General features: G+C 35.9%; 1 protein-coding gene across 2 annotated transcripts; it reads left to right on the top strand.

Annotated features, from left to right (window-relative positions):
* On the top strand, positions 1-27,775 carry LOC129786509 (homeobox protein Nkx-6.2). 2 transcript variants are annotated; one of them, XM_055821593.1, is made up of 4 exons: positions 1-2,776; positions 2,964-3,149; positions 14,437-14,624; positions 26,586-27,775. In XM_055821593.1, the coding sequence occupies exons 1-4, from the start codon at positions 2,536-2,538 to the stop codon at positions 26,778-26,780; spliced, it is 810 nt and encodes a 269-aa protein (XP_055677568.1). In that variant the 5' UTR covers positions 1-2,535; the 3' UTR covers positions 26,781-27,775. The 2 variants fall into 2 exon arrangements, with proteins under 2 accessions (XP_055677568.1, XP_055677569.1); XM_055821594.1 differs by having other exon boundaries at positions 1,127-2,746.

Below are 27,775 nucleotides of genomic sequence, written 5' to 3'. Positions count from 1 at the left end.
CAAAAAAAAAATACACATCCTTTTCATTTTTACACTATTATATCGCCTTCTCTTCGTCCTCATCAGAGATTTATTTTTTGCCTCTTCTCCATTTAACAGAGGATGAGAAATCTCATTAATTTTGCCTTTTGACAAATCCGTTTTCATTTTACAATAGTCTTCATGGGTGTATGTATATAGAATACAATTTATAGTAGATATGGGTGAGTATCATAAGTTTCTCGCTCTCCATCTAAATGGGATTGTTGCGAACTCAATGAAAAAGGACAACCGGATGTCCTGAATTGGGTTATATACCTACCTACATACATGTTCTCATGCGACAGCAAATGAGCAGCAGACGAATGGTGAAAACGCGCACACGGATGAAATAGTTCAGCCATTAAATTTCTTTTGTATAAATATAAATACCATCGTGTTTATTATTATTATCATCCCTCCCGGGGATGCCGCACACTGTATAGAGAAGATGATGGTCTTGGGGGAAAAATAAGCCTCGAGGGGAAAATGGCTAATTGATAGGGCAGATTATTGCGTTGAGAAGCATTTTCCATGTGAATCGCCGGTAATTTATTGCTCTGTCCTCCTTTGTCATACAACGTTTAATGTGACAAATTCACTCAATTATCCTTTCTCTTGCTCTACTCTCCAATATTCCACCACGTTCAACATAAAAGAAGCCCACCGTATACGTTACTACCTACCTATATATAACCGAAGCTTCCACATAATATTGCTCCTTGTGTAGAGAGTCCATAAAGCTCCGAAAAAGCTCCATTTTACATTACATATATGTACCTATATTATGTACCTACATAATGTATGTATATATGGAGAAAATGTGCACAAGGAGCAAAAGAGAGGAAGAAAGATGTTAAATCGAATAATTTAAAATTATTACACATATGAATAAATCTACTTATAAAATGCTAAAGAGTCTGACAACAATATCATGAAAATGGTGGAGTGGAAGAATATAAATGTTATAAAATAAATAAAAGTACAATAAACCTCGGCCATAGAGCCAGTTAAACCCATTTATACTGTAGCCATGGGGGCTCTGCTCTCTCCGAAGATTATTAATAAATGGAAAATACGATTTTATTATCCTTTAACAAAAAAAAATCGTCGGGAAATAACAAAAATAAGAATGAGATGGAAGTAATGAACTCGAACGCTCCACCCCAAAATCAAATATACTCCATGCAATTGCTTTAGCTAGAAGGCGTGTCTACCATGGTTGTGGAAGAATGTGTTGGTTAGATGGGAATATTTGTCCTCTTCTTGCGCATGTGTTTCCCATGGAAACCACTTTTTACGGCATTGGTAGTAAATGAGATGGCGAGATCCCGTGAAGTCTTGTGGCGAAAACCTCCGCGGTAGCCTGCAAGAGAAGATTTTGGACAGTTGGACTTCATTCTTAAACGCTAGGCCTAGTGGGTCAGTCATAAAATTGAAGCACTCCCAAAAACGGTTAAGGAGATTTGCATACGATCTTTGGAAGTTCATTTGATAGCAATCACTACTCAAATACAAGTTGGGACATTCTTGAAAAAAAAATCGTGATTATTTCATGTGAAAGTGATCGAGATTTAGTGATTAAAATTGTGATTAAGAATTTTTGTGAGAAGAAGACTTTTTGCACTAAATTCGAACTAAATCAGTTAAACGGAAAAATTCAAAGAAAAAGCACAAAAGAGTTAATTTTTTTGATGATGTGGATGCTGTGACCGCAATTTGCGAATCTCACAAAGTGTAGGAGTCAGCAGCATCAATCTGGGTAGTCCGTATCTGTCCACGACGGGCTCTGATAGCCCCAAATTGGGTGCACTGGTAGCTCCACACTTGAGTCAGTTTCCATTTGCAGCAGCCACGCAACACGCTGCTCAATTGAATCTGGCTGCCTTCCGTTCGCCCGCATTTCTGGGCTCCCATGGATTTTCCTTTGGTGGTGGTTTTGGGTATGCACGAGAGGCCACAGGCGGCGGCAATGGTGCCGTTCCATTTGACTGCCAGCCCAGCCAATTGAATCACCATCATCACCATCCGAGTGCGTTTCGCAACAACAATAACAATAGCCCAGTGAATCTATTTGTGGGCGCGAGTGGCGGGAACTGTGTTAGTGGTGGTGTCGTAAGTGCAACAGATGGTACCGATCGCGATGGCAATTTGAATGACTACTGCAACAACTTTGGTGACCACCGTGTACCACCCAAAGATATCGATTGCCAAGATATCGGCTATACAAATTGTGCCTCATCCAGGGACGAAGATACCCCACATTTCGTCACAAGTCGCGACAACAGCCCCCTGCATCATCCAAACCACCCGTCGGACAGCCCAGACTGCACGGGTAAGCGTGGTGATACGGAGAGCCCCGTTGAGAGCTCCCGATCGTACCTTAGCCAAAAGAGTGACGACATTGCGGGATACCATAGTCCGCAGAACGATAGCATTGGCTCCCGTAGTCCAGAAAATCTCACAGGGAGACGAAGTCTAGACTACCCGTCGGCAGGGCAGAAAAACGTGTCAGACATGCTGGATCACAAGCTACCGCTGAGCTTCCTAGGACCACCACTAGCCGCCCTACATTCCATGACGGAAATGAAATCACCCGGCGGTACAACAGTCACCCAAACCCCATCGCAGTCCAATCAAACTGGAGCCTCAAACCCACATGGAATTGATAACATCCTCTCCAGACCACCGCCAGTCACTAGCGCAGGGCTAAGTGCTTTGACAGGCGGTAAGTGTTACTCCAACACAGTACTTCTAGGTAGATTTTGACTTGATATTAAAGAAAAAAAAACAGCTCAAAATGCTTCTGCTTCATCAACCTTAATTCATTTTTTTTTAAAAATTCTTTTAAGAAATTCTTTTAAAAGAAAATAGCTAATGCTTAAATTTGATAAAAAACTAAAGGTTCGAGCAAAGGATTATTTTTCTTTTCATGTTTTATACAGGTGCTATGCCAAGGTTCTCAATAGCAGCTGCAGCTGCTGGTATGGCGCAGTATCTGCAGCAAAGTCAGCAAGGACCTCTTAAGGCTCATTCTGGGAGTCTCGTTGAGAGACCCCATCTCTACTGGCCAGGACTTCAAGGACTCGTGGCTAATCCTATGGCCTGGAGAGATCGATTGGCTGGAACAAGTAAGTCCGATTAATTGTTTTTTTTTTTACATTTGTTTTTGAAATTTATTTTATGCCTTAACCGAATTGTTGTCTCATTGCGAAGCCCTGCTGTAAATGTTCGTCATAAAATTAAATAAATATTTGGAAATTCAAAAAGATTTCCTTTTAAAAAAAATTCAAAAAGTTTTTTAATAGTTTTGGAAAAAAAATAGTATTTGTCAGGTTTTCAAAATCGGATAAGCGATCCGATTTTGGTAACCATTTTAGTAAATTTGTGTAGTTTTTCTAAATGAAAGCTTTTCATCGCCGGAAATATTCAATTTATTACAAAATGTAATTGCAAATTTAATTTTTTAATCTACTTTCCACAAACATCGTGGCTTGGTAGAAGGTGTTGTAAAAGAGTTAATAAATGCTGTATGTAGGCTGTTTATGGCGAAATACTTGACATTTTGAGTCATGATAATAAATAATAAAGCAATATTCATTGTGTTAAATGTGGGGTGTAATTAAATTAGATATAAAATTTTCCCGTCGCGATTGTGTGAGAAACAATAAATTTATCTATTCCTCCGGCACTTGACGATTACACCTTAATTACAGGCCCCAAAAACATACACACACCATATGGTGTCACACACCCCACTCTTTTCAAGGAGGCAATTATTGCCCCAAAATTGACGTGCCATTATAATACACCATTATTGCGCACAATTCCATTTAAAGACTCTCTTGTCCTCCTACCATGTTTTCTCAATTCCGAATAACTCTTGTTTTTTTGGGAGAGGGGAGGGAGCTTTCTTCCTTCAAGATTTTCTTTGGCAATGGATGGTGGGTTTATAGTGGAAAATTGAGGGGGTAATTAAATCTTTTAGCATGGAGTAAATTATGTTATTGGCATGAGGTGGATGGAGAGAGTGCGTGTAACATTCTTTTATCAGTGTAACAACATTATTGAGCATATTAATGTGTACATATTGCGATAATCGTGTCATTAATTTAACTAATAACGCCAAATGATTATCAGCAATTGTATGTGATCGCATATTTATCGCTCGTCAATATACACACACACACACTCCAACAACTATTAATAGAAGGTGTTGAACAAATGTTTCGAGAGAAAATTTTTTGGGGTTTTCTGTGTCCTGGGGGCATGTTTGCCTGTGCGCGGACGCAAAACAAGCCAATTCAATACAATTTTAATTAATTTTCCACGATAAATGCTGACAGATGGTTGGAAATATTATGAACATGGCCCACAATATTCCGACGATATCATATTATTTCTGATAAATACTGTGTCATATTTGATTATTTAGCGTTCGCCTCATTTTCCGCACGTTGAGGTGGCGGTATGGGGTGATGCCGCACTGTGATTTATCCGCATACACACTTCTAATCCCAAATTAATCTCCATTGCAAAATACACCACCACTGGGTTTGGGTATGAGGGGTCAAAAATTATCACACAGACTCAACCACAACCCACCCCGCATCTCTCTCAATGCCTCTGGAATGCGATGTGCACAATTGGTCACAATTTGAGATTCACTTGGGGTCCCCAAAATTTACTATGTCTCTCCATCTGCAAAATGATCCATCATAGAGTTGCACCAGCACATGAAATCACGTTCAGAGTGATACAAATTGCACAATTATCCATTATTATCAGAGTATAGTTGCAATTTAGATCCATCATGGTACATTCTCCTCATTGTGTCCCCCATGGGACATGTCTCAATTTCATTTTCCCCAATTGTTTCCATACCCTAAACTCACCGCACACGCACTCCTTTTGCGCCTCAAATACTCTTTGTCCATCCATACCAAAAAGGGGTTGGTTATTTTATTTTTTCCCGTGTTTCAGCTAATATATTTTTCAGACAATAAGTCTTTTTTTTTTTAAATCCAGATTTGCTCTTAATTTTAAATGCAAAAATATCGTTTAAAGATTTTATTTTAATAATTTATTTAATTAAATGAAGATTTTTAAGACCTTTTATGGAACAATTTCAAGAATTTTGGTTTAAAATTTTCTTTTCTAGACAACTTTGAAATCAAATATTGCGAAAATTTTCACAAATTCTTAGGCAACTTAAAGAAATTTTACTTTGCACTGAAGATTATTTGAGGCCGGAAATTGCTTTAAAAGAATTGAAGAAAAAGATTATTTTCACAAAAGTTCAATGTGTTAACCCCGTTAACCCTTTCGCGTCCATTAAGCCGACCTAAACGTAATATACATTGAATATTTTTTTTACAATTTTTGTGAGTTAGAATTACGCTAGATTTATGCAAAAGGGATCAAAGAAAGAGCTTTAACAGAAAAATATTCTTTGAAAGTTTCCATGGAATTAATATTGCGATGAAAAGTCCGAATATTTCAATGATTTTATGTTTTCTTCGGACACAAAAGAGTCGAATGAACAATTTTAATTTTTTTTGAGTTGAATTTGACAAATATTGACTTTTTTAGAGAACTTCAAAGTCAAACATGAAATAAAGTTTTTTAAAAAAATCTGGAGTACTTTTGGGTTAAATATTGAATTCAAAGTCACATAGAAAATCTAATGCTCTTCTTTATTCCTTAAATAATGTAAAAAATGTATGAACCTTAATGTAATATGAACAATAATAAAAAAAATCATAAAAACACTTCAATTCATAATAATGATAATATTTTTATTAGACCTTTTCTTCCACTTTTGAATACCCCCTTTTGTGTGTCGTCAAAATGAAGGTCTTATTGACTTAACATTTAAATGTCTCATAAAGCATAAAAATTTGATTGAAAGCTCTTCATCTTGAATTTACCTACAATTAAAATGATTGACAATGTCACGAAAAATATGATTCGTGAGAAAACGTAAATGAAGACTGATTAAAAAAAAAACATATTAAACATCCTCCTCCTCTCTTAATCTTTTGGACAACATCCCAAATTAGGGTTCAAGAATATTATTTTGGAGTTTTGGGGAAAAGTGTACCAGCACGCTATATACAATTTGATATGCTCTCACACTTTCCCTCTCATATCCAAAATTGTGTGCATGGGGAGTAATTAAAGGCTCCATTCCGTCCCACCCACTTTGGCTCATTCTCCTCTTTAAATGATGCCCCGGCAGTTTGAGGCAATTCAGTGTCTATGTACCATATCACGTGCTCAGTATTGTTAATGCGACGTCATATGTCGATAATGACGCCAAAAACAACTAATGATCATTATATGACGTTATCAAAATTTCGCAAAGTTTCCTTATCCATATAGATATAGTTAAACTATATATAGCACCCCAAGAGGGGAGGGATCACCTTTGGGGTGATTGTCTCTTTTTCCATGCAATACACTACTTACTGTGAGCCATATTGTGTTCGTTTTTATCATATAGAGAGGATGATTTGGGAGCGCAAAGGTGGTTTAATTTGAGCATTGAGGTATAAAACACCAGGCGTTGAGATGGAGGCGCCTGGTGGTGAAAGAAATGGTTTAAAAATTTTTTTTTGCAATCTTAAAATATTGTAAATAAATTTTATTATTGTAAATTCCACATTATTATGCTTTTATGTCCTCTTGAGGAATTTTAAGGATGTTTTCTAATAATTTAAAAACGGTTTTAGAATCAAAATAAGAATAATTTCTTTTAAATCTTAAAGAAGGATAAAAATATATTTCTAAAAATTAAAGAAATCTCAAAGTCTTCTTTTTCTTTTATAAAATTTTTCTAACCTTGCACCAAAGCTGAACCAGCTGAACGTTTAAACGTTTGAAGCTCAATTCACATTTCACTAAAACGGAACCTTAACCCAAAGTTCCTTTGACTTGAGCATCTCTGTGAATGCATAATCATCAAATTCTTCTTTTACTCATGTTCTATTATCCTACCATTTCTATCCAAAAAGAATCGAATCATATTCAAATATATATTGGTTAGAATGTATAAAGGACCAAAAATAAAATAAAATGGCGAAACAATAACTGGGGCGAATACGAAATAAAAATGACCAACATGGGAGCAATTGAAATCGTTTTATGGCATCGTGGCGAAGTGTTGAGGAAATGAATTTCGCCCATGTTCACTTATACAGCATTTTAATTTGCCCCTCATGCATTTTATTTTATTACCCATAGGTGTTTTATTTATTGATTTCTGTGTGATTCTGTAAATCATTCATTGCGTCTGCCTGGCGTGGATCATGAAAAAGAGCGTCGTCTCTTTTATTCAAGGATTTCATCAAGTGATATATTATGGAATGAAGATCCTTTAATTGGAGTTTATTCAAAAGATATTATATGCTATAGCACATGGTGAGGCTATGTTGTGGGGAGAGCGGGTAGGTAAGGTAATGCTGCCCGCAGATAGGTCTGGTAGAGCCACAAAGGGGAGAAGAGATGAAAGGAAAGCATGATAAACAAACATGAGATATTGAATCGGTACACCCAATATTATTTCAAGTGTTTCTCGGTCATCTCATTATTTCACTTTATCGTTTGATATTGTATGTGATTTGTTGTTTATTCAATAAACAACGAAAGAGCATGTGAGAGAGAATTTATTGATTTCACTTGATTTCTTTGACATGTGTGCCCCAATGGGAATACCAACATTGGATATTTTGCCTTATTTATTCAATTAATGTTGATAGAGTATCAAAAATTGCTTCCATAACCCCGTAGGCAATTCACATTGACAAACTCACATGCCTCAAATTGCTCATTGTATTTCATATAGCCTAACATAAATGGTAAAAACATCTATAGATAGGTTAATTACAAACATAATTCCCATACTTTCTGCTATATATAGCTAAGTAGGTATATATTTTAAATTATACAAATGAATATTTAAAGTGGCCTCACGTTTTCGCAAATTCTATCATTTCGGAATGGGGGGTTACCTAGCTATGAGGGTGCAAGGGATGAAGTTGAATTGGTATAAGGATCAGTGTGGGAGGGCTATCTTAATTTAATTAAAACCCTCTCACTGAAATTATATCTCAAAATCCACCCCCGACCTTGGCAAAACTCTCCGAATCGCTTCTAATCTATTTCATAACACAACCTCTAGCATTATAAGCAATTTACCTCTTGGAGATGGTTTTTCGGTTGGACATTGATTGTTTAAACTTTGCAGAAAGTATTATGTAGGATCCCCAAAAGGATCTGCGTGGTTTTTATATCAATTACTTAATTTGTTTGATTATTATTTAATTTAGTAAAGAAATCTTTTTAAAAAAATGTTTAAAATTAAATTTAAAAAAAATGAGATCATCAAGGACACAGATGTGTGATCCTGTTTATCAGATTTTTATGATGTTTTTAAAGCATAAAAACCCTAATAAATGGTTAAACATATTTATCTGCTTTGCATTCACATTCCATCTCTATAGATCTATCATTGCAGCAATAAAGTATCAAAGAACCCTTCCCCTCTCATCTTTCTCCTTTGTGGCAATTAATATCAAAATTGGCTCACCCCATTTTACAAGTTGAGTAAATGCCCGTGAACGGGCATAAGCGGGAAATTGCTTGTCAACCCTTTTATGATATGGTGTGGTGGTAAATGAAGGGTATCCAAAAGGGTGTGGTGGCCGACTCCTTGTATTCATTCTCTCGTATATACAAAGTGAATTTCATGATTCCCATGAGGAGAATGATGAAAGAGCAATGGGTCTTGTGGAGGTACAACCCTTTTCTTCTACTCACATTCACCACTCTATAGGGAAATCTAATTGGTCAAGTCACCCTCTTCATCTTACCATCCAACCCTGCCCGCAAGGGTGCGGGTAGGTGCGATCACTAATGGCGCCGATTGTATCGCTCAAGACCGTAAGATCTCTTTCTATTCCAATCGCATACTCTTATAAAGCAATTCAAGACATGATAGAGCGAATTGATTTCCCACCCTGCGCGGGGGTGATTCCTATCGTCTGGGGCGTGCTAGTGTTGGGCGGAAGGTGGATTAGAAGGGTCCCTTGTTGCATATTTATCTTGTTTCAATTGGTCATTTTGTCCGTTTAACGACCATTTTTATGGATTCCACCCTTAATGGCATATATGCTACTAATTCCTTAATTACCGACTAACCATTAAAGAACTGTTTGCTCACGTCCCATGGCTCCTAAAAACCATCCTCAGGGAGCAACATTTTCGTTGCTCTACAAGCAATAAAATATTTGATAGAGTCAAATTTATATTCAACTGAGGATTTTTCCATAAACTGGTTGGTAGTTTATGGTCTTGGGATATTGCAAACCACGCGCAAATGGGGGTTTTTCCAAAAAACTTGGGAAAATTTTGGAAAGAATTTTTACATTTTATGCTTAATATTTTATGTACTTTATGATCAAGTGCTCAAGTACCAACATTTATTAAAATACGTTTAGGTTTTTAAAACCTAAGAATTTATCCGCTTCGTCAGGTCTTAATTAATTGGGAAACTTATCCAAAGTGACCTTAACTGGGCAGAAACACAAATACTAAAGAAACTTACTCAGAAAAGATCATTTAAAAAGATTCATTTTCCTATTAAACTAAATTCAGGTTCTGTTCTTTACGTAAATACGAACCGGCAAAATAACTATTTCTTCGTACTTGAGCTTTGAAATATATGTAAGAAAACACGTATTTAAGCAGAAAAGCTGAACTTAAGTAGAGAAAATCTCCAAAAACAAATGAGTTTCTGTTTTTTCCGTCACAGTAAATTTTTAGATATTTTTTACGTCGTTTTATTACTTATAAATAAACGGATTTATACTTTTTTTTTAAAAGATCTCTACTGTAGCGCCCGACTCACTATCCAGCGAATATTAACCTAGCTCATAGAGTGAGTACCCTTAGATTGGCGGTAACTGTAACGGCTGCCCTTCCCTCGGCAACGGCTTCTGCCCCCAGGTTACAAACCCTCAAATAGGTGAGAGAGAGTACGAGAATCCTCAAGAGAATATAGGAGAGCACTGAGTAAGCAATTAGATGAGAGAGTAGAAAAGAGTGCTGATGAGAGTAGAGTTAGTCGGAGCTCAGCCTTGTGCGGGTGTGGCTGCAAGCTCAAAGTGCTCTTTAGGTTATTTCGAGGACGAGGGTGGAGGTTACTGTGGGGAGTTGACCAAAGCCCCTGTGGCGCCCCCCTATTCAGGGCGCCACACTACGCTGTAAAATAAAAATAAAAAAATAATGAAAAACTACTCAAATACTGCTGTAAAAAGTATTTACGGTGTAAACTTACGTATTTACGCTTCCAAAGTGAATTCCTTAACTAATTTAAATGACCAAGAAGTTAGTGAGGTGAGGACAATCTTGTTCTCAATTAAATTGAGATGCCTTGATGGTAATTTTAAATTCAAACTCTTCTCCCTAAAAGGAGCCACATACACACAGTAAGGGATCTTTCCTTCCAAGAGATAGAGGCGCATCTTGGTTCTATGTAGATGTACTATGTATATATGGAGAAAGGCACAGACAATTCTCTCTTCTTCCCATAAATGCGGAGGAAGGGTATCTTCGTTGGTGAAGAATCAGCAGGAATCCACGTACATGTGTTATACATAATATGAAGCAGATGATAAAACATAAGTAGAGACATGGAATATAAAGAGGCGAATAGCATGGAAATGGCTCGTACGACGTCAAGTACATATGTATTTTGGCTTCAATGGGGGATTTACCACTTCACCAAAACCACCCCCCATCCCACACGACTCCATGTTATATGGAGAAAAGAGCTTTCATAGTCTCCCCATCATCGTCAGTAAGAGAATCCACATGCGGGGTATCTCTTTCTCGCATTTTGCACAAAGCCCTCCATCCGGGGTGGCAAAACAGAGACGAAGAGTTGGTAGCGTGGAAAATGATGATGGTGGAAATTATGCAGAGAAGTCTGGGATTCAGAAAATAATGGTTTTACATTTGCAACGAAGGCAGGATGGTGGGAGTGGGGGAGAGGGTGGAATGGGAAAAGGATGCCCCTTTTATGTATCACGCGCGCGCCTCGGGAAAAGTCAAAAGGGGGATGGGGTCTTATGGCATAGAGCGGCGGAAATGGTGGGCCACAGGGGGACTGTGGAAACCACATTTTAATTGCTCGAATTGTAATTGTATTCATTTAAGAGGTTCATACTGAGAATATGCTGATGATGTAATTAGATAGGAGATCCCCATATACACAATTATCTTCTAGTATGTCTAATTTATATTCATTTTATGTAATCTCTCATTCCGACAACAAATTTTTCCCTACACCGCGCCAGCCCCCCAATTGTGATTTATCTCTCTGTGATTTTCTATCTTCTTCCAGCAAAATTCATCGATTGTTTGGGAGCTTTTTCCCAGGGGGAATGGGGGGTTTGGTAGCACAAAAGGGGAGCTTTCTCTTGGAAAATTTCCCGCAAATCAATAGCAAAAGAGTTTTGCACAGTGTTGTGCAGAAGAGAACCTCATTTTCAGAACACTCGATATTTTTTTCTTACGGCAAATACATTGGGGTAAAAATATATGTATGTATTTTGCAAAGCTTCCACGCCGGCGTCAAACTACCTATTTTCTCTTTTCCTCAAAGCTTTAGAGTGAATTGTTCTTATTTTAATGAAGGAATAATAACTGAAATGATTTTTTTTAAGGTTTAAGATGATCTTGATTTGCCAGCTCTTTAGAAAATAATATTTTTAATCTTTTAAGTATATTTTTGCCCTAAAATTTAACCGATTTGGAAAAATATAAAACGTTTTTTTTTTATTTAAAACATTTAATTATATAATTCCTTTTAGTAGGACGAAAGAATGCTAAAAACGAATATTTTCTTTGCAAATGAGTCAATCTGAGAAAGATTCAATAAATACACAATAATGAGCCAAGTTTGTATTCTAATGTAGAAGCTAAAGCATCTTCTTTGAGAAAACATTCCCACAATATTGAGAATCTCATTAAAATCATCTCTAATTGTGAAATTTCGGCAGAAGCACACAATTAACATTCATCAGTCAAAGAGTTTTTCACACACACAAAAAAAGAAATGATGAATGATCCAAGAATTCAGTTCCAATCATCACTCACCAAAAGCTCTTCTCCCACTTTTGCTGGACATTGAGTGAAGATCTTTCCGGGCATTTTGATGGTGAGAAAAGACACAAAAGATGATGACCAAGATGGCTGCTGAGCGCGTTATTTGTTATTTTTCTCACTCACAGCATAAGGCTATTTTTTCCGCCGTCCCTCCCCCTCACAACCACCAATATTCATGCCAAATAGGAGTCTATGAATGTGCAACCCGAAAAAAAAGTACGCGCGATACCCACTTGTGTGCCCTAATGATGCCATCACACAGCACGGTTGTATTTATTCAAGAACACCTTCCACGGATTTCTTGTGGTCTGGCTGTGTATAGTCCCGAGCATGTCTGGGCTTCTCAAGCACTTTGCAAGAAGTCCGTGAGAATGTCTAAGGGAGTCAATTGATCAATTGGTGCGAACACACGGCAAACATCGCGAGTCATGCCTCACCTATCTTGAAATGAAAATGTCAACAATCTTCATGGAGAAAGAATACCATTCACGAGAATAATTCAGAAGAATTCTGTCAGAAGCCTACGAAAAATAGGTGTTTAAGAACAGCTTTGATGATGTCAAGTCACTGCCTTTTAGTCTTCATCAACGGCATTAAAATAGAGCTTTTGCATTGTTCTTTACACACACGCGGACTTTCTTGGATCAGAGTTGAAAGGGCTGAGAGATTTTCTTAAAAATAGATAAAGATGAATTTAATATGATTCAATACGTACCTACCGGAATGCCTGCAATTGTTTCTCAAGTTGTATTTACCCTCTTTACTCTTGATTGAGCTAATATTGACTCAATATTGATTGATCAATAATTGAGCATGAATTGACCAATTGATTGATAATAAAAATCAAACAACAATAGTTGATCAACAATTGCTCAATACATGATCAATACTGATTGAGCTAAAATGTTGATAATGTTGATTCTATCAATATTGATTGTTCAATAATAGATCATAAATTGATCAATTGATTGATAAAAAACTGAACAATAATTGATCAATTCATGATAATATAATTGACTTATAGTTGAATCAATATTAATAGTTTTAATATTGAGTCAGTGTGGGTCCGCACAGATGATCAATTATTGAGCAACCAAAATTTATCAGAGATTGACCAATAATTGTCCTATGATTGATCAATCCATTGAGAGGCTCAATTGATTTATCAATTATTGATCAATCGATGATCAATCAATATTGATTGAGCTTCTACTGGCTCAATCATTTGTTTACTGGGTAATATTTAAATTCTAAACGCCGCGAAATGGAATTTAATTAATTAATTAACTCCTTCAGAAGCTCTTTTATTCATAATAGTTTTTCCAGGCGCTAAATCACAAACTTGAATACATAAATTATACAAATTTTATGATTTACTCTCTAATCTACAACGTCCTCACTTTATTTCAACTCCACCCCCACATAAGAGTATTTATACTTGACGAAAAGTTGTGCTCATTTTTTCAAATTAATTTTGTGCAAACACCCCCCACACCAAACAGGGCCGAAATAAAAATTCCATCCAGGGAGCCAGAATATTTTATACATAAAAAGGCTAAATTCAAATCTCTAAATCCTATGTTTCAATTGAGGATAAAAAATCCTTATTATTTTTTTATCCTTCCCCGAGACCTACACATCTGGAAATGGGGTTGGGGATTGTGTGTTGAGCATAAATACTTGGCATAGAACAACAGACCGAAAAAAATGGCAAAATGCAGGGGGTGGGAGATACATGGTGTCTTTTTTTTTGCTCACGCAGTCTCTTCATTCTCCCTCTTGGTCGTCGAAGGGGCTTCTCGTGCAATTTTCTTCATGTTATACCCTCTTCCCCATTTTTTCCGGAGCGGGGGGGGGGGGTTGCTTGGAAGTGTGTGCGCCCTGAGGGAGGGTGCGTTTCCCGCCTCACTTTATGCGAGTATGAAGGGGCGGAAAAAACGAGGATCGTGCGAGCGCAGATGTGGGGGTTGACGCACAAATACCATGTGGATTGAGTGGAGATGATGTTTTGGGTTTTCCACCTCGTGTTTACTTCATCGATGGAATTACAGCAATCCATCCCCCTTCTTTGCACCCCCAATGCTACATCCACATATTTTATTACTATTGCTATTGTATATGCTGTGTTTTCCTGCAATTTCATAATGTTTCACCAACGACAATACCAGCCCAAATTGTTTATTTGCTCCGCGCGCCCAGTACGCAATTTCATCATTTTTTTTTCTTCCTTCTTCTATGCTTTTGCAGTGGCAGGAAGCCTGTCTCAGTCACATCAGCAGCACGACAAAGATGGCAAGAAGAAACACACGAGGCCTACATTTAGTGGACAGCAAATATTCGCACTGGAGAAGACATTTGAGCAGACCAAATACTTGGCTGGACCAGAGAGGGCTAAATTGGCGTACGCCCTGGGTATGACAGAATCTCAAGTTAAGGTGAGTTTTCTTTTATTTTACTTCTAAATAAAATCTCAACCATGTTGTGTGAATCACCCCCATCCTACATTTGAAAGATTTCTTTTTCACCAATTTATCATTCTCCGGCAATAAATAAGACACGAAGGATACCACAAATAATGGGCCGTGGTGAGCCCGAAAAAAGAGACCAGGAAAGAACCCAGGGAATATAAAATGAAGTGGTGAAATGCTTGCTGAACAAAAAAATCCGCCACACTTTTTCAGGGGGTGAATGAGGACAATCCCTCCTTCGTCACACATGTGTGCAAAAGGGGGTGTATCCTTTCAACATTGTTGTGAAAAAAAAACAAAGTATTTTGTTCAATTTGTTCCTTGTTTAGGGGAGCTTGTGGCATATAGAAAAATTATCCTATATTTAGGTTCTTTTGGATCTATGTATTTAGGTCAGGAGAACAAAGAAATTTTTTTTTTTTAAATATTTAGGAAATATTTGAAAAGTCATTTCTAATTTTCCTCAAATAATTACAATAAAACATTATTGTTGATGGAAAAACTAGGAAAATCAAGAAAGAAAAATTTAATTTTATTGTGAAAAATCATTTTAAAAATTAAAGAATAAAATAATTCGTTCAGAAAGGAAAAGATTTTAAAAAGAAAAAATATAGAGTGCAGAAGGTCGGATTTTAACCCTCCCCAGCATCTGCTAAAAAACATTAAAGACTGTGCATTTGCATCCCCTCAATATTGAATTAAATGCTTTTTATAAAATTATATGCTAAACGAAGAGCAAATGCGCATACATTCAATTATTATCTTTCAAATTAGGAGGGTAGCTATAAAATATATAGTTCATTTCAGCTGGGTTATATGGCCGTATTAGGCTGTTAATAGTTAATTTCTTTTATTTTTCAAGATTAAAAAAAAACGATGGAAATTTTTAATGTAAAATATGTAAATGTGGTATGATTTTTAATGGATCTCCACGTATATAAAATGTATTTTAGAAAAAATTAATCCAGCATGAAAAGTATTTTGAGGTGGTTCGTTGTGGATGATTTATGCGATGGTGTGAGCAAAAAAAAATCGACGGTACATAATATATTTCCATCGAACGGTGCCCAATAAATCAATCAAAATTTATTGTTAATCATGGCTGAAAGTGCAGGAGAGAAGTCATTGATGTCTCTTTGGCAGTAAATTCAACCAAAGTGCCAGAAATAGTTTCCAAAATCGATTAAATGGAGGCGAAAAAGCCCACCCAATGGTCCGCCCGCTGTGACGCCTTGGTCGTCCGGTGTCGTCATAAATACAATCAAAATGATTGACTGCCATCAAATGCTGTCGGCATTGACCACGTGCTATTGACAGCCCATTCCGACATCCATCCATATCCTCCGCACAATATACAACCCCTAACCCCGCTATGCAAAACATCCCGCACACACCCCATTTCTCCTATATGTAGAAAGGCTCACATATATAGCACTAATATCCACCTCCTATTCTACTATGTATGTAGTATATGTAGCACCCACCGTCCCCGGATTGCTTGTACAGGGACTAAATGATTAAATGCAATGAGCCACTGTTGTATATAAATTTCCATGGCGATATAGCGCCGCAAAAGCGCCTCCGAAGGGTATCAATTACGGTATTACGAAAGATTATAGACGCATATGTCGCAATAAACAGGCGTCAAGCGCCACCCAAAATCCATATCGTGGCAATTTCTGAAGGGAAAAGCGCGCGCTTTTGCTGGTGAAAATTGTACCAGCAGGAGGAAAATTTACTGGGACAGCCCATGGAACCTTCGTGTGAGAGCATCAATTTTGGGGAATGGTGCGGCGGCACATTTGGAGGATTTGCGATCAGCAACGAGGAAATTTCCACAATTACATAAGCACCAATCCCCACCGATGTTTTCCACTTCGCGCTATTTAATCAATGTAATGAAATGATTTGGCCCCTGATTTATTAATCTCTAAATGTTTGCACGCAATTATTTTCACCCCATACTCATATTTTCACCAACTTTAGCCATGGCAAAATACGCAACATTCTCTGGACATTTTGTGACCCCACCACTGATTAATTTGGTGGATTGCTGTGGCTGTATTTGTTGCATTTCATCCGAATTCGTTTAATGCAATAAATTCAATTTTGTTTGCAATATTTTAGATTAGTTTTTTGTGTTTGTGTGTTGATTTTTAATGGAGATTTAGTATTAAACATAATTTCGCGCAAATTCATTTAGAAAAAATTATTAAAATGAATGCTTTTGGGATTGAAAAGAAAATATAAAAAAATATTCACTGAAATTGATTTTGAAAATTACATTAATTTCTGGAATATATTTTACAGTCGTTTCTTGCAGTACAGCTACAAGCTTTTCATCCTATGTACTTTTTTTTTTAAAAATTTCTTCTTTCAAATAAAAGGGGAATGTTAGATCAATAAATCTTTCAGAGAAAGACATGAGACAAATATATTATCACAAGAATATAAGGAAATCACACCAATCAAAATCATTTTTCAATGAAAATAGGTAGTAGAACTCGTCAAAAATTTATCTAAAAACGCAAACAATTACGTCACAATTATGCTTTTTTTGTCTTTAAAAAATTCGCGTAAATGTTTTATCTAGAATTTTATTGACAAGATCTTTTTGAAACATTTGTCTCTTAGGCTGTAGTCCGTGACTCTACTGTAATCGCCTTTATAGTATCAATTTAAATAAAAATACTTTCTCAAATTGAAACATTTTAATTGATTAAACTATAAAATTCTGTACATTGGATGTAAAAGATTTCTATCAATCATTACGGATAAAAGCTCAATGTAAATAATCCTCAATGTAAGAAAATACGGTGATTTTGGGGAAATGGTCACTGGCATAAGTGACAGGAATTATTCTCATATGGCAAAATACTTTGTATTTGCGATTGAGATTAGGGCGGTTTCTCTGGCATTTCATTAGTGGCTTCCACAGAGATCTTTACTCTCAACTATCTGCAAACATATCTTGGATCATTTGACCAAAATCCTTTTATGATTATTGCATAATGTAATTAATTTTCTTAGGATGGAAGCCAAAGGAGAAAACTGCTTTAAGGGGTTTGACTGTGTTAAATCGTTCAATTGGTGGAGTATTTTGTAAAATTAGAATGACTTGATCTTCATTCTGGGCAATTTATCGCCTTCCCCTTTGAAATTCTGCAGAAGGGTGGATAATATCGAAGGGGTGGTCTGTTGACTCTTAGTTTACTTTTGTAAGTGAAACGCTTAATTTAGCAGCATTTAAGAGTGAGAGAACCCATATATATTAAGGGGGTGTTTTATACATACATACATATATGAAGGGCACAATTGAGTTGTGGGTGAAGCTCTCTCTTATACAAAAGACACGTCTTTTTGGTACAGCTATAAACCCTCTTGTCCCTATTGTTCCGCTCGGTGTGTCTCCTAGACGGAAATGCATGGTGGAGATGTTAATTTATTGGATTTAGATTCACCCCAAGGGGTGTTATTCTCAATTGAGTGAAACTTGCTGGAGTGAGTTGGACGGAAATCATGATTTCCAGAGGCTTATTATGTGTTTATTGATGTGCTCACAGTCGACAATTGAGATGCTTGCACTTATTTAATTGATTTTCACACTCAATTGAATTAGAGAATTTTCCGCATTTTCCTTAAAATTCCTTTCTTCCTTAATTGTAAAGCTTTTTGTAAGGCAGATTTAATTTGAATTTTTAGCATCAGTTGAGGAACTTTTCAATTTTCAAAGAAAAATCTGATAAAACGGCGTCATATATATTTTTGGAAAATTCCTATTTTTAGAATTTTTCAATCCATCCTTGTCTCTTTTATCCTGCCATCCAGAATATGCCAAATTAAATTTCAATACAAAAAATCAAACAATGTGAATCTCGTAAAAATTTTGTGCTATCTCTATCGTTGATTGTGGTGGGGCCATTGAATGAAATTCCCGAGTAAAATTGGGATATCCCATTTGGGGGCATTTTTCATTGCCCAAATATCACAAAACCAATTAAAATTCGCGACGTTATCTTGATAAGGAAAAAAAATTGAATGCGATGCCAAAAATGCAGCAGTTTTACGTTCGGATATGTGATTTAATTTGCATAAATCTTGCAATTTTTTTTCATACCACATAACCCCGGCTTTTTTGCACACATCTACTCGGGAAAACGATCTATTTTGGGGGGAGAAGGGGTATGGAGATTTGCGGGAAAAATGCCACAAAATGCAAATTGAGATGCGTTATTTATGCCGTAGAGATTCATGCAATCGTTTTTTCTCACCCAAACAGCACGATTATTAAAAATCATATAGAGCCATAAAGATGGGTTTTGGGTTTGGTTTGTGCGCGAGGCATATCCGGATGGTCAGAGTCAGACCCTTTTCTCTCTGCTCTCAAGTGCAATTTTCCCTTTTTTTCCATGGTTGCGGCACTTTTCCATGGAAAATGCGTTGCAATTGAAAAATGACACAACCACATTGTGGTTGGACGTAACAGTGTCGGTAAATCTTTTGCCACCCCCTTTTTCCTCCCTCTCTAGCCCTCTTTTCCCGGGGTTGCTTTCGTACGAATCATCTTTCATTATTTTCTCCCTCTCCATTCCCCCGTCCGGGCTCAATTGGTTTTTCCCAGCAACCCCTTGGATTTCCCAATGTTGCTCACCGAGGATCCGCCGCATATAGAGAAAAGAGCTCTCGAGAGTGGCGGGAAAACACGACGATGCCAAAATAAAAGGGGGAGAATGAAAAGCTGCACAATGCGCGTTAACACCCCCTTTTTCCGCCATGTATTTTGGGGAGGAAAAGCGGGGCACAATGATTTTCTCTGACGCCATTCAACTCCATTATTTTGGTCTCTTTCACTCAACTTATTGTTGAATTTTTTGTTGTTGTCGTTGGATGAAAACCAACCGCAGAGCTTTTCTTTTCTCTCCCATCCTCTTTTCAACGGCTTCATCATAAAAATTCAATTAAATCCCAATTCATTAAGGTGATTTACTCTCACATCAAAATCTAATGTGAAATTCGGTGAGCTTTTGTGTACCAACATACGTGTGCTTCTATCATATATCACTTTAATTATTCACCACACACAAGAGACGGATTTCTTGTAAATAAAAGTCATCGTATTTATTGTTAAATACACCACAAAGTTGAGAAAAGAAAAGAAGAAGAATGAAGAAACTTCCACGCTGATGTCTCCCTCAGAGTCTCCATCTCACATTCCATGGTGTGTCTCTTTGTTACACCAAAATGATGGAGACTTTTGTACCCTGAAATCCACAGAATGCGCAACTAAACTTCTTCTGCCCCTTTTTTCACGATTTTATTGTATAAAAATAATAATTTCCCCACATTCTGTGCACATACACAGACAATAATTTTGCTCCATTAAGTGTCTGATCTTGTGAAATATAATATAGATTAATGATGGTTTAACCCCTCCTGATTCAATTCACTTGAAATGGTCTAATGAAATTATTTTTTCACCATAAAAACGCTTCATTACAAAATCGTGGAAAATAGATGATCTAAGAGGAGTTTGCTTTTACTTAATTGCATTAAAAGTGATTCAAGAGTGGATTGTTATTAAGTAATAGTGCAGTGATTCAGCCTCTAAGCTTTAGCATATAAAAATCCTTCCCGTTAAGTCGTGAAGAATATTGTACACAGATTATTCATTTTGAAGAATCTTTAAGTTAATATTCAAGGAACAAATTACTAAAAAGACTTCAAAAAAGTGATTTTCCGACATGTAGAGACAATGATAACGGTTTTCCGGGTTTTTCGTCGGTTAAACGGAGGTTCTTACCCAGAAAAATTCACGTTTTCCAGAGCTTTCGGCTCTGTTCGGAGCCTTTTTCAGTGGCTAAAAAGAGAGAAGAAATTTATTTACAAACATTTTCTACAAAAAAAAGACAATTTTCCACTCCCTCAAGCATATGTAGCCACTGAAGAAGGCTTCGAACAGAGTCAAAAGCTCTGGAAAACGTAAATTGTTCTGGGTGAGAACCCCCGTTTAACCGACGAAAACCCCGGAAAACCGTTATTAAAAAGACTTCCTTTATTGATTCAAAAATTTTAAATAAAAGTACATTAAAAAATTTACCAAAGCATCGCTGGAAAATCCAAAAGAAGAATTTTTCTTCAAAAACGATTTACAATTGAATTTAAATATATTTTTTTTATTCTCAATCCTTGCATTTCCATGATATATTTTTTTCAATACGATACAAGTGAAAGAATAAAGGTTGTATTGCATATTTCTTAAATTAAATTTCGTGCACACAACACACCCTTCAGAGAGTGAACCAACAACCCTTAGAGCACGTTACTTCCGCAATGATATTTTTTTGCCACAGTGTTGTCTTGCCCATCAAGGGCATTGTCAGCAAAAATGTTTCAATCTTTTGCTTCGTAATCCATTGAATTCTGGGGAGCTATATAGCGAGAGAAGGGAAGACTCATCCATAGTATAACCCCAAATGCTGGGAGCGACAACAGTGTGTGGGGGAGCTCACCCCTCTGGTGCGCTTCATTTTATTTTACGACGTGCCTTGTGTATAGTTTTGCACATTTTTCGATGTGTTTTATGGTTTCATGGCGATTTTAAATCAAATTTGATATGCGATCGGAATATTGATAGCTGATATCGTGGAAATTATGTATTATCTTCCTGGTTGTGTGTGCGCGCCTTTTTTCTGCTTCCTCGTGCACCACCCACGAATGATTTGCTGCCAAATGATTTATCCCATCTCGTATATTTAGCTGGGATATGTCCAATGAAATATTTCTCCTGCATGGATTGTTGTTTACCATCCGACACCAATGTAGCATATAGAAAGCATAGAAAACACCGGGTTGGTATAAAGGGGTGAAAGGAGTAGGAGAAAGGAATGAATCCCTGGGCCCAAAAAAATTCAATCGTTCAATTGTTGTTTCGTATTCAATGCTTGATTCATGCTCCATTTCCAAATGCATAAATCCCGCGAAGAAATACAAATCATTCAACATTTTCCCAAATGCCAATTTAGCCCCACAATCAACCCCCTCACATGTACCACAAAAAATTATCTCAACCACATCCTTTTTCGTGGTTGTTTCCCCTGCGTATCTCAAGGATTTCCGGGAGAGTGTGCAAAATGCTGCGTAATTTATAAATCCTTCCTCCTTCGGATAGACAATTGCATCGGCAATGAGCACAACCAACATGACTTTCACAGAGTACGCGATAAGACTCGGTGGTCGATTCCGGGAAGAAGGGAAGAACACATTTGCCAAAGTGGGAAATTTTAAATCTCAATCTGATTGAGGGGTGTGTGCACGAGACACCCCATTGAGAATCATCAGTTTCAAAGGGGCTTTTGCGCTCTGACGCTCACTGTGGAAAGTCATCTGTCTAATCGTATTTGAGGGTGGTTTTTTTTCCTTCATTCTTTGGGATTTGGTTCATTTCAGGGAGAGAATTTTAAATCATCACCACTTTCCTCTCGCCAGAACCCAAATTAACCCCAAAAAAAAGATTAAATTGACCGAATCAAATGCTGCAGACTCCGGGTTTTTACTCTCAAATTGAGATCATGATAGGAAATTAACGACTCTGTTGTGATACATTTTGTCAATGATATGCCATTGATATGCGGACCAGAAAAAAATTTAACAGCAATGCATTAATTTATAATGAATGTAAAATTTATTATGGGGTAGTTGATAAGCAAAGTGAATTGCTCTGGGACGTTGTTTGAAATTATATGGCGTGTCCCTTATTCAAATTTTAGTTGTTGTGAAATTGAATTTAATTTAAAAAAAAATTGAGATGATTTCAAGAAGATATCATCTGATATCGAAACATCGATGAATTTAGGAAACAAAGTATAAGAAGAAAGAGAGAGATTCTAGCATTTTTCTTATCTATTTTAATCACAGAGCTCTCTATCCTAATTATTTTTTAAAAAATGCAAATTATATTTAATCTTTGATTATTTTCTTTTGTCTAACTTTGTAAAGGACACAATAATTGTAATAAAAATAATATCAAGTCTAGAAAGAATAAGAATCTACCTGAATTCTTAACTTCAATTTCTCTTTTTTTTTACCCGATGAAGAGGGAAAATTGAGCCCAAGAAACGTCTCATTCGTTGAAAATATTCTATAGATCAAACAACGAAAAACAATATCAAAAGAATATTATTTTTATTTGCATTTCTTTTTCTTAATTGTATTTTCATTTGCTTCTTTTATATAAATTTAATATAAGTCAATTAAATTTTTATCTACTTTTTCCCATTAAACAATTAATTTAAAAACCTCAAATTATTGTTGAATTTTGACCAAATTCTCATTAAAACTTCTAGGCCTTTCCTTACGCAAAAATACACAGAAATCACCCTTACAAAATTCCCCTAAAACTCTTTAGGTTGGAAGAAAGGATTAAATGGTTTATTGAACATAAATCCAATTATAAAAATCATTTCAATATCTCACCAGGAGAGAAACACTTAAAAGAGGCAAAGACATAATTATGTTGTACCACCCAAATGGTTTGAGTGTACTCAAAATAATTTAAATGTGGCAAAAGATTGTCCTTTTTCCTGCCATTTGAGGGATAATTGTGTGTCGCATAATTAAAATCCTCTTGCGTGAGTACAATATTAATTTTAATCTCCTTCACCACCCCACGTCGGGGGTAAAAATGAAAATTAATTGGAGGGTGAAGTGTTGTAACTACACAAAGCATCCGAAAGAATTATTTTCCAAATAAAATTATATTGTACCCCCCAAAGATTGTCAACTGATACAACGAAATTTTCTTCGCGGGAAGATGTAATTCCACCATCTGCAATTTATTTTAATTTTCAACAATTATAACAGAATTTTTCTCAATGATTTTTTTTCGTGCCTCTACTGTGGAACTTTTATAATGGAATCTTAAGCATTGGGATTTTATATAGAGGTGTGTGCTGTATGTAGCAAAAGGGGATCTATTAGCATAAAGAGATTAAAAAGAGCGGTCGGTGTTTCTTGCACAAATTGCACAAGAAGGGGGTGACCGGAGGGAGGAAAAAAAAAGAATAATAATTCGGGATGGGAGGTGGAGCATAAAAATGGCGTAAAAAAATTAAATATCACTGCTTCAAGTCGCAGCTTCATACCCATTTAACCGCACGGAGACATCATCAACCCCTTCTGAGGGAACGATAAACTCCCCGTCCACGATTTTTGCTGGCCGTGTGTCCACAATTTTGAGATGAGATACCGGTAGAGCATGCACAATGGTACTTTTTTAATTAAATCCCAACTCATCTCTTCTCGCTGGGAGGATGCGAGCGTACCAAGAAGGATATAAAAATGTGGAAAGTAAAAAAAAAAAAGAAGAGTGGCTAGAAAGAAAAGGGAGTAAATGAAAACAGGACAATAACCCTTTAAAGTTTACGATTTTTTTTTCGCTAAGGCGGTTTATTTTGTCGAAAGTTGATGATTTTTATGATGATAGCATCAAACACGTATAATTACCTTCTTTTTGAGCAACCCTCATCTTGGATAAGGGCCACATTAAAACATTTTTGCTGCTTTTTCTTTTTGTGAAAGCAACCAGTAAGAGAAATTTTTTTTTATTCTAAATTATAAAGTTATGGGAATTAAATAATAAAACATTTATTATTCAATTCAAATCCTCTTGTTCCTTTTTGGGTGAACAAGAGAAAAAAAATAGGAATCGCGTGGGGGATGGTCTTAAGCAGAGAAAATCCTCGATAAAACTCTGTGGCTGTTTTGCTGTATTTAATCTGAAATAAACATTATTAATGTTCTTCATTAATAATGTATAAACAGGACATTCAAAAAGGGGTTAGATGCTGTGAGCAATGAAAAATATGCTTCCAGCAAAAGAGGGCAACAAATCGTCCAAAATGTCTCAGATTGTACACAATCAATTAAAATTTCTTCATGGTGGAATGGGGGTTACACTCCCACCCACACCCCCTTTAGTTCTTTCTCATCCACAAAATCCCATGGCTCAGTGCTTTGCAATGCATCTATCTGGCAAAACCCATCGAGGGAATGATGGGATAACCGCCTGAGTGAGAGCCGAATGTCAATTTCATAACTGCAAAATATGAAATTCGTAAATTTTCAACAGACTGTACGTACATCATTAAGGGTGGTTTTCTGAACATTATCTTGGGCCGCAGCTGCGACTGAAATCTGCCACAGTAACCTCCTCCAGCAAACCGCTCGGCCCTCATTCTTCGCTCCCTCCTCTATATGGTGTAATATTTTGGGTGACTTTTAAGGCAAACTCCGTGTGTGTGATTCTCATTTTACACCACATCTCACCCATTGGGGACCTAAAAAGTTGCTCCCCGGTGGTTTTCCTCTAAATTGCCACCCCATCCCCGATTTGTCACACTCATAGATTGCAGATAAAGACTCATATTCACTCATTTAATGACTTCTTAATACTTATATTGAGTACCATGCGGAATATTCAAGTAAAGCATAAAAAGGAAGATTGATTTATCCACATTTTCCGGAACTTCTGCTTGTCTATTTTAATACTAATGAAGAATATTTTCTCGAAGTTGAAGAAAATTCTTGAAATCTATACTCCGAAATTAGGGCATTGCTGACTTCTTATAAAAGACGAAACTTTAGCAATTTATGCTAAACAACATGAATGAAAATTATGTGAAAAATAGACAAACATAAATCCAATAAATTAAACTCTGGTCTCTATCAAACCTATATTCAGTCTCTTTATTGCCAGAATAATAAATCCTAATTTCCAAAGCTCATACAACTTAATTTTGTGCGAGTTCAGGGGCGTAACTAAATACATATCAGAAGATTTTTTTTATTAAAAATAAATTGAATTAATTAAATGAGGCCAAAAAATGAATTAAAAAGATTAACTTATGAATCGAAGTTTACGAAGATTGAGATTATCTACTAAAGAATATTGACAGATATTGCATTCGATTAAATTATCAGCTTTTGGTAGATTGTGCAATTCGAAATTTGAACGTATTTTTTCTAATATTTAAAATTTTTTTTCTGATGTTTGTTCCTTAAAACTTTTGACATTTTTTTTCTTGCGTTTGACGTTTCTGCTGTAATATAATAAGTTTCTTTTCTAATTTTTACGTTTCTTCCCTCACATAAAACGTTTCTTTTTTTGACATTTAACATTTATTCTAACATTTGTCATTTAATTCTTTATTTATTCTTTTACATTAGAATATTTTTATTTATCTTTTTAACATTTAAAAATGTTTGAAATTATTCTAATTTTGACATTTTTCTAATGTTTGATATTTCCCTTCTAATGTTTGAAATTTCTTACTTTTGACATTTCATTTATAACGTTTAGCGATTTATTTTATGTTTTAAAATTTCCTTTTTGAATTTTTTTATATCTTCTTAGCTTGAAAATAATTTCTTTAACCCTTTGAAGAAAAAGCAGAATAGCTTAAATTTCTTTTAAGTTGCTTTGGACCGAATTTAGACAACCAATCATTCCCTCCTGACTACGTCTCTGGTGCAAATTGTTTCACATAAATAATTCTCATAATATATAGTTTCTCATAGTAGCAATTATATATGTAGGTATATTAATTGCACAGCAATAAGAAAGTGAATCAATAAAAAGCTCAGGAAGTTTATGTTTCAATCCCAAATGAGTCTTATCTGGAGGATTTTCCATTAATTGCCATTCAACTCTGAAATGGGGTGGAAATACTCATATTTTCCTGATTCCTCCCTCCCTCCCGTTGTTTTTTGGTCTATTTTAATTTCACAAAATTCTACATTTGTGCCGTTGAATGCTATAAAATGTGATTCAATTAACACAACTTTTTTCTCTCCTCCTCTTTGGCTCTTTGATGGAGCACACAGGGGTGTCTTTTATTGTTGTCTCACGAACCTTTTTTTCTTGCATTTCAGGTGTGGTTTCAGAACAGACGGACAAAGTGGCGCAAGAAGCATGCAGCTGAAATGGCTACAGCCAAGCGAAAACAGGAGGAACTCGGTGACGGTGATGGGGACTGCAGTGAACCCATTGATAGTGATTCAGAGAGCCTGGACCTGGGTGAGAGTGGGCGCAAACGGTGTCGCATGGATGATGACATGAGGCAATAGAAAGTCACTGGAATTCCGCTCTGAGCTCTAACCCCAAATTCCTCGTTTTTCGCGGCAAATTGTAATATTTTGTGCAAAAAAGAATGAAAAAAAACTTCTTCGTAGATTTTAGAGAATATTTGGAACTTTGTAAAAAAGAAAATCTTGAGATTTTACTTAAAAACTTAATTTAAATAAATTTAATATAATTTAATGAAGAAAAAAAGACAACCAGTAGGTGAATAAAAGGACATTTAATATACATACAATGTAGTTGTAAATAAAATTGATTGCAGTGCAGGTGAGAAAGAACACGTGTGAACGATGCTTTCTTTTATGGGAAAGATGCTGCATTTTTTGAGATGAATTGAAAGCAAATTATAGCGTACGATTAGTGTTTTAGGGTAAAATGAAAGAAATTTTAATCGAATTTATTTAAATTAAAAAGGAAATAATAAAAAAACATTCCCAATCTCATTTATCGTTCAATGGTCCATTCTTATGGTTCATCCTATACGGATTCTACGCAACAATGCCGAAGATTCTGATATTTATTCGCATTTTGCTGCATTTTAGTGCACAACGTATCGCGTTTTTTTATTTCTTCCCCCCACGCGTAAGAAGAGCAAAAATCGCGCAAGAAAAAATTAACTTAATTTGTATTTCAGTGAGAAAGAGGTGAAAATTGAAAATTGTGATCATGTAAGAGTGTAAAAAAAATGTCTCAAGAGAACACAAAATAAAAAAAAAAACTTGACGGAGAAATAAGATGAGAAAAAAGTACCCAATAAATTGTTTAATGGCATATTTATGGCTATACGCAATCGTCAAATGGGCTGAATGTGTGAGAGGATGATTGGAGGCATAAAATGAGAAATGATTAATAAATTAAATTGTATGTATATATGTTGTAATGATCTCTAAACTTTCAATAAAACGGCGAGAATTATAAAAAAAAAGAAAAAATTGAAATGAGATAAAAGAATCAATTAATAAAATATTATTTGAAAAGAAAA

This window comes from Lutzomyia longipalpis, chromosome 1, assembly GCF_024334085.1.
Source record: "Lutzomyia longipalpis isolate SR_M1_2022 chromosome 1, ASM2433408v1".
Classification (NCBI taxonomy): Eukaryota; Metazoa; Arthropoda; class Insecta; order Diptera; family Psychodidae; genus Lutzomyia; species Lutzomyia longipalpis.
The sequence above is the reverse complement of the archived record's forward strand: the minus strand, read 5'-3'. Positions and strand labels throughout refer to the sequence as shown.

Excerpts from the sequence above, each read along its gene's own strand:
- LOC129786509 (XM_055821593.1), top strand. The coding sequence starts at position 2,536 with ATGCTGGATCACAAGCTACCGCTGAGCTTCCTAGGACCACCACTAGCC. Across the intron at positions 2,777-2,963 it reads CTCCAACACAGTACTTCTAG|GTGCTATGCCAAGGTTCTCA; the intron begins GTAGATTTTGAC and ends TGTTTTATACAG. Across the intron at positions 14,625-26,585 it reads TGACAGAATCTCAAGTTAAG|GTGTGGTTTCAGAACAGACG; the intron begins GTGAGTTTTCTT and ends CTTGCATTTCAG.